The sequence below is a fragment of the Hemicordylus capensis genome, chromosome 2, assembly GCF_027244095.1.
Source record: "Hemicordylus capensis ecotype Gifberg chromosome 2, rHemCap1.1.pri, whole genome shotgun sequence".
NCBI lineage: Eukaryota > Metazoa > Chordata > Lepidosauria > Squamata > Cordylidae > Hemicordylus > Hemicordylus capensis.
In genome coordinates, this window is record NC_069658.1 from 296223237 (window position 1) to 296231099 (window position 7863).

At 51.9% G+C, this 7863-nt stretch overlaps 1 protein-coding gene across 5 annotated transcripts in view; it reads right to left on the reverse strand.

Annotated features, from left to right (window-relative positions):
• Window positions 1–7527, reverse strand: part of FGD5 (FYVE, RhoGEF and PH domain containing 5) — a 232101-nt gene extending 224574 nt beyond the window's left edge. For 2 of the 5 annotated variants that reach the window (XM_053293645.1, XM_053293642.1), the window contains exon 1: window positions 5329–5775. In XM_053293645.1, coding sequence (XP_053149620.1) covers window positions 5329–5341 — 13 coding nt within the window. In that variant the 5' untranslated portion in view covers window positions 5342–5775. Of the gene's footprint in view, window positions 1–5328; window positions 5776–7388 lie in introns of those variants that run through there. The other 3 variants (XM_053293640.1, XM_053293639.1, XM_053293641.1) reach the window with 2 other exon arrangements.
• Between the last annotated feature and the right edge of the window lie 336 nt (window positions 7528–7863).

Below are 7863 nucleotides of genomic sequence, written 5' to 3' on the forward strand. Positions count from 1 at the left end.
AACCAGCACTTCGTATTTTGCCCAGAAACTTATTGGCAGCAAGTGGAGTGCTTTTTAAATGGGTGTAATATGATATCTTTGGGTAACCTCTGAGACCAACCTGGCTGCTGCATTCTGTATCAACTGCAGTTTCCAGATGACATACAAAGGCAGCCCAACACAGAGCGCATTGCAGTAGTCAGTTCTGGATGTTACCAGCATACACACCACTGTTTTTTAAGTAGTTTATCTCCAGAAATAGATGTAGCTGACGTATAAGCCGAAGCTTATAGAAAACCCTCCTGGCCACTGCCTCAGCCTGAGAGACCAGGGAGAAGTTTGGTTCAGAGGTACTCCCAGACTACATACCTACTTTTTCTGGGGGAGTGGAACCCAATCCAGATGAGGCAGATCTAAGCCACAATGAGTACTTCCATCTTACTTGGATTCAGCCTCAGTTTGTTCTCCCTCATTCAGCCCATTACTGCCTCCAGGCAGGCATATAAGGAAGTTAGGCCATTTCTTGATGAAATTGACATGGAGTAATAGATTGGGGGTCTTCAGCATAACCCTGCACTAAATCCCCTGATGATCTCTCCCAGTGGTTTCATGTAGATGTTTAAAATCATTGGAGATGGAATGGAGTCCTGTGGGATCCCATACAATAGCTCTTGTATTGAAGAGCAACAATCTCCAAGTGACACCATCTAGAACCTACCCGAGAGGCAGGAGTGGAACCACTGCAAAGCATGATGGTATCTAAAGCTGCCAAGAGACCCAAAAAGATAGTCACACTCCCACTGTTGATTCCTAACAGGTGTTCATTCAACAGGCTGACCAATGCTGTCTCAACCCCATAGACTGCCCCAAAACCAGTTTGAAATGGGTCCAGATAAACTGCTTCTTGCAAGAGTACCTGGAGCTGAGTCACCACCATCCTCTCAAATTACCTTGCCCAAGAAGATGCCTATGGAAGATTGGTGACAGGTCTATAATTGCCTAATTCTAATTCTGAGGGATCCAATGCAGGTTTTTTCAATGCAGGTCTAATAATTGCCTCCTTGAGACAAGCAGGCATCCTGCCCTCCCTCAATGAAGCATGTATGATCTTAACAAGACCCTCTCCAATAACCTCCCTGCTCGGTCATATAAGCCATGTTGGGCAAGTATCAAGAGGACAGTTAGTAAGGCAAAGTGTCCCAAGCACCTTGTCCACATCCTGTGGAGTAACAAACTGAAATTAACCATACAAGAGGAGCTGCTGGACACCTCCACCACAGTAGGTTCTACAGTAACTGTAGAGTAGAGGTGTGAATGGAATGGGTTTTGTGTTCCTCTCTGAGCTCGGAATGGAATGCAAAATGGTCCAAACATTCTGACAGAAACACTGGGGTGACCTGGTATTTCCACGGAACAGACCTGTTCCGTTCAGAACATTCTGAGTGTTTCAGCTTAAAAAAAATGAAGATAGTGAGGGCGGCTCTGGAGGGCGGCGAGAGGTACCTTGAACATTAAATTAATCAAAGCGGTACTGCCAGAACTTAAAGCTGCCACTGCAGCACTCTGGCTGCCATCCCACATGGTGGTGGCAGCAGCACATCTCTGGAGCTCACCTGGTCTCTGTGCATGCACTGCTATTTGTGTGGTCAACATGTGTTGCTGACCACATGCCGCTGCCACTGCGTGGGATGGCAGAGATATTCCCCCGTAAGATATTCCACTCAGGGGATGGAGCTGTTCTGGGAAGAGTAGAAGGTTCCAAGTTCCCTCCCGGGCTTCTCCAAGATAGCGCTGAGAGAGATTCCTGCCTGCAGCCTTGGAGAAGCTGCTGCCAGTTTGTGAAGACAATGCTGAGCTAGATAGACCAATGGTCTGACTCTGTATATGGCAGCTTCCTATGTTCCTATGGTAGCTGGAGCACTGTGGCAGCAGCTTGAACTGCCAGCAGTACCATTGGTAAGAGCTTTGATTAAAATCAAAGGTACCTCACGCCGCCCTCACGATCTTAATTTTTTTAAAAAAATGCCAGAACACTTGGAACGTTCCAAACAGAATGGGCTTGTTCTGCTCCACACTAAGAACAGGACCCCAATTTTAGGGGTGTTCTATTCAGAGCTAGAACATTCAAAGTGGCCCATTCGGAGTCAGAATGTTCCAAGCTCAGAACAATATGTGTACAGCAGTCCTCATGTTGACTTTTAAAGCAACTCATATACAATTGTTCCACCTGAAAAAAACATGCATAGGCAAACACTTCCCTTAGAATATTAGTCGATGGGAGAGAACACCACATTTACACCTGAGCACGTCCCACTCCCAGTCTGAGAGAAACCAGTATTTTATTGGGCAAACCAGAGCAACTTACTTCAAAGGCCAGTAGCCAGCTGGTGGCATGGTGTGTACCTGCCACACCAAAAATTTCTCTTTCCTCTCCAGCCTCACTGACTGTTTTCACTGAACATTTTATAACTTGCCTCTCCTGACTTCTGCAATCCCCCCCAAAAAATTTTTCAGGCCAGGTACAGTCCTGACTGGATGCACTGGATAAGCACATCTAATCCCCAAAGAATGTCAAACACAGGTACACTCTATGAGCCTGAACACTATTCTCTCATATGTGAAGAGGGCTCTTTTAAACACTGGGATTCAAGCGGAGCCATTTAGAGAACCATAGAATCATAGACTGTTCCACTGTCAAATCAGCTCGTAGTTTACATTATTCAGTTGTGCTACAGCGTGTTTAATAATAATAATGCTTAGCATCTGCATGGCACTTTTGAGTGTTCAAAGCACTTCATATTCAAAGTGCATGTGTTGTTGTCCCTAAGTGAGGATTATTACCTGCACATCTTCTGGGTATATCTTAACACCATGTTGCAGGGGTGGGGGGAGGAGTTGAAGTAGAGAGGCTGTGACTTGCCTAAGGCCACTTAGTGAGTTCATAGCAGAGGCAAGATGCAATGCAGGGGCTTCCTGACCTGCTGTTCAGTTTCTCTAGTCCAGCTCTCCATCTGAAGGATACTAGTTTGTTTCTATTTGTCTGCATGCTGCACTATTTTTGATGCAATCCTTTCTTACCTGCTTGGACTCTCCTTTCCTGAACATTGGAAACATTCTCTCACATGGTGGCAGGCAGAGATTTGGAGTTTCTGGAGAATACAGCCTTTGAGAAAGACTCTCTAGCCAGTTTTTACTGTCCTGGAGGAGGGAGGCGATGGAACTCCTTAGCACTGCAGCGTACTGGATACTAAGAGTGGGGCGGGGTGGGTGGGTGGCGAGGAGTGGCTGCAAGGAAGGAGTGTGGCTGACAGGGAGTTGGCTAGGCAGCCCACACCCTTTCAAGTTCCCACTCCCACATTTTCTCTTTGTAAAAAACTATTGAACCTGCAGGTGTCTGGTGCAAAAATACGGTACATGCAATTTCCCCCCCAGTACCTGAGAAGATCTCTTTAATTAGCATTCAGGGCATAACAGGAGATTAAATAAACTCAGATTTGACCCAAAGGGCCTGTGACACGAATGGGAATCTCCCTGTTAACAAAGAAATGGAATAGGGATGAGCAATGAACATATCTCACTTGTGTATGAGAAGGGCCAAATTTTACTCAGAATTGTAGGATTCTGCTTCCTAGCATTGTGGTTCTGCTCTCATTGAGCTGATCGAAGCAGCTACAATAACTTCACAACTGGCTGTTACCAGCACTGCTGCCACTGGGCAGCCTGAATCCTGTAGAAGCAGAGTCCCATGCCCCACCCAGTCCATGGCAGTTCTAGCAGTAAACCGGTGAGACAGGCACAGCATTCTCTCGGCTCTGGGAAGGAAGGCATGTGTTCTCCACCTGTTTTCTGGATACCCAACAGAACAGCATTTTGCAAGAAGCCCTGTGGCCACATGTTGTTACCCCCTGCTGGAAAGGGGACTTGGTTTGGCTTTGGGAAGGAATTCAAGTGACAAGCTAGAATGGGCTCAAGTGGCCAGAAATAGAGAGGCAGTTGCAAGAAGGATGGATCTCTTGATAATGGCTGTTGACATAACTCGTGTGCGGCAGAAGTTGCTCGATCTGGTTCGAGCAACTGAGGAACAGCGGCTGCCTCAGACTGAGTCAGGCAGTTGAGCCATCCAGCTGGTGCTGGCTTCTACACTGACCGGCAGCAGCTCTCCAGGGGTTTCAGGCGTGGCTTTTCCCGGCTCTGCTTGGAAATGCTGCTTGGCCGTATCCCTGCAAAGCATGTGCTGCACCACACTGAGCTATGGCTCCATCCCTTGCCTTGCTATGCCTGGCAGGACAACAATTGTGCCTTGCATCGAGCCAGGAGGCAAGTGGTACAGAGACCCGTCCTTGCCCCCCCCCCGGTTTTCTATCCGCCTCTTTTCCTTTCCCCGTGAGCCAGCCCTTCGCTGCCCAGGGCGAGCAGGAAGCAAAGCCCCCCCACTCCCGCCTCTGATTAACCTCAACCGCGAATGTGTTCCCAGAGCAAATCGCAAAATAAACTGCAGTAAGACAGACTCGGCATAACAAATAGCGTAGTGTCAGAGATCAGCAAATACTGGCTCCTCTCCGGGCGGGCAGTGCCAGCCGGGGAGAGACCAGTTCAACACGGCGGGGTGAGAGGAAGAGAGCGGGCAAAGTGGAGCCGCTCCGGCATGACAAGCCGTCGCCAGACCGACCGTTTTAGCAGCTCGGGCCAACTTTGGAGGGTGGCCGCCCCGAGTCCCCAACAGTCAGACGCGCTCCTTGTCTCCGTTCAATCGCAGCATCTGCTTAGGGAAGAAGAAGTGACGGGAGCGGAACCCTCGTGGGGACCACCAACTCTCGCTCGCTCGCTCCATAAAAGTAGCGAATCGCTTCGAGGAGGCTTTCAGCGGCGGCGGGAGGATTCGTGAGGGCTGGCGGGATGCCTCCCGCGGGTGTGACATGGGACGGAAGGGGCACACACTAATGGGCGTAAAGGTCTCCTTTCTCTCCCTCCCCCCAAGAAAGAAAGAAAGAAAGAAAGACGAGAGCAAAAGCACACAAATAAAGAACGAGCAGGAAATCGCCGCCCCCCTCGCCCCGTGCAATCGAGCCGACCGAGGAAGGCAAGCCTATTGCTTTGAAGGGCGCTCGCTTCCAGGGAGCACCTGGATTATACAGGACTGGAGGAAACAAGAGTTCCGAGGAGAATCTGGGGACGTGCCTGAAAGTGCCAGGAAGTGGTGCCTTTGCCATTGTCCTGCGCTGGGCAACCAGATGCGCATTTCGCTCGGCCCTTTCCCAAGCAAGATGCTCAGAGAAAGCTTAGCCGCCCCTTCTCGCCCGCGCCCCGCTTTGCCCGCTCGCCCCCCTCCTCAGAGGCGCCCCCGCTTACCTGCGTGGCTCATCTTTCGGAGTCTTCCCCCCTCTCGCCTCCCCGGTTCAAATCATCATGATCCTCGCCAGGCGCTCTCCGGGTGGCACCTTCCGCCCTCCCTCCGCCTGAGCCCCCGGGCTTCTAACGTTCAGGTCGGGGCATGGATGGTTCGCAAGCGGGCGGGAATCTGCTCAGCCAAGTTACAGCGAGCGAGAGAGGCAGCGGCGATCTCTCGCAAAGTGCCCGCCGGAGTCTCTTTGGCCGGGCAGGCAGGGGAGGCGGCGGTCAGTGCCGCGGAGAGCCGTAGTCGCCCTGCCCCATCGCTGCCATCAGCTTGTTGCGACTGGAAGGTCCCTAGTTGCCGATCTCCGCGCTCTGCCCAGGGCTGCTGCTGCTGCTGCTCTCCTCCTCCTCCTCCGGCCGCCAGGCATTTCCCTTCCTTCCCTGCAGAGGAAGCCCTTTTGCTCGTGCAGGAATAGAAAAGCGGCAAGGAACAGGGGGGTGGGGGCGGGAGGCGGCGAGAGGGAAGAGCACGAATGCCAAAACAAGCGGAGATTTAAAGAGACCGCGGCTGCCACCTTCCTTAGGTTTAGAAAATCGCGGGAGGGTGAAGGAAGGGGGGGGTGATGGAAATGACCCCCGCCAAAAAAACCGCTCAAAACTGGAGGAAGGGGAGGGTCGATAGCCGTTTTAATGTGTCTCTCTCAGATTGTCCCGTAGAACTCACCGCAATCGGGTTATTACTCAATGCCAGCGATGTAGTTGCAAATTCAGAAGTGCTGTGCAGGCGCTCCTCGCTCCATGGCAGCTCCCACAGCCATGGCCAACCCAACAGCCAGCGAGAGAAGCCGAGAAGTACCGGCGGGCGCTCCATCCCTACGCCTCCCCCGGCCCCTCCTCTATACCCCATTAATGACTTTGACAAGGGATTCGAGAAATAGTTGGGAGAGTTGTGGTAAGAGGGCGTCTGGAAGTGCCCATTGACTACTGACAACCCGAAGTGCAAACTCCACGTTCAGACGAGAGAGTGCACCCACGTCTATCGGATTTTGTCTGACAAAGATTCTTCCTATTGCAGTGCCACAGGCTGGTCGGTGTCGGGACACACAAGGCTGAGCTGGATTGACCGTATGGATCTGACCCAGCATAACCTTTCTAGTTCCGGACTGCGTGTCATACGTTCTCACGCTCTTCCCCCTGTTTGAACCCAGTAGTGATCGGTGACGGCAGACCCACTCATTTTTTGCATCGCCGAACACATACAACATCCACACACATTACGCACACATAAATACACACACACGCACATTTAAGGGTTGGTCACGAGGCGGTGGGGAGAGCGATGAAGCCCGCTTGTTCCTCCTCCTATTTTTCAAAATCCGAGGGGGTGAGGATCATGCTGCGTGAAATCCCCACGCCCACTAAACTCAAGGGAACCGATTTACCAGTCGGCACCCGCGGGTTGAAGATCGCAGCAGTGTGTACCTCTGAGAAATGAATGATTCTAGGGGCAGCTAAATGGCAAACGCCTGGCATCTTACTCCAGAGGAGTCTCACTCGCCCCCACTGCGATCCTGACGCAAGTTAAGCTGCTTACTTCTGAAAGGGTCCCGGAGGATTCAGTGGGGCGCAGTGGTGTGGAAACAGGGGCAGCTGCTTTCTCCCGCGAACTCCTCTAGAACAAGTCATCTGCCGCCCGATCCTGCGCACCATTACTCAGAGGGAAGTTCCGCGCGGACTTCAAAGGGCTTTTCTCCTAAGGTGTCTCGGCGGGAGGACGCCCTAATACGTGCTGCTGGGAGCACCAGAGCCTCCGTGGAGGCTCGAAAGTAGGAATACGCGACATCCAGTCGTGCCAACCCCGCCCCCCCCCTCAACACACACACACACACCCGGGTGTGCGTGTATTATCACTATGAGCGGAGGCGGATGCTTGTCTGCTGCGGCCGTGGGAAGGCAGTTCTACCCCCTTGTGTCCAACACTGACAGCCGCAGCGGGGGAAAGAGCTTCCAAGGGAACGAGAGGATTCACTGCGGCGGGATGAACCTCTGTGCCCCGCTAGCCCGTGGGGATTTACCTGGAAGTCGATCCCTAGTGGAAGAGGTCCGTGGATGACGCCCTAGGGCAGCAACGCGGCTCCTTTGGAGAGGAGCTGGTCCTTCCCTCTGATCAAAGCTGGGAAGGATGGGCGAAGCGTTTTAAAGGACAGGTTTGGGCTGTCCTCTTCTCCCCTCCCTTTCGGGCAACCCAGTTCTTTCCGAACTCAGGGAGAATGACATAATTTCCTCCCCCCGCCACCATCCAGCCTCATAGATGTTCTTCCTGATGATTAATCCCAGTTTACCGAATCGTGTGCCGAGGCTGAGGAGGAGATGCCCTGGGATTTCGTGGATGAAGTGGGTTTCACAGGTGAAAACCCCTCCAAAGCCCTCATTTCTTCACGTGCAAACTGAATGTGCCAAAACCGCCTGTGTTTAATAAAGTGAGAACATGTGATGCTGCCTTCTATTGCCCAGTCTTGTCTACACTGACTGGCAGTAGCTCTCCAGAAT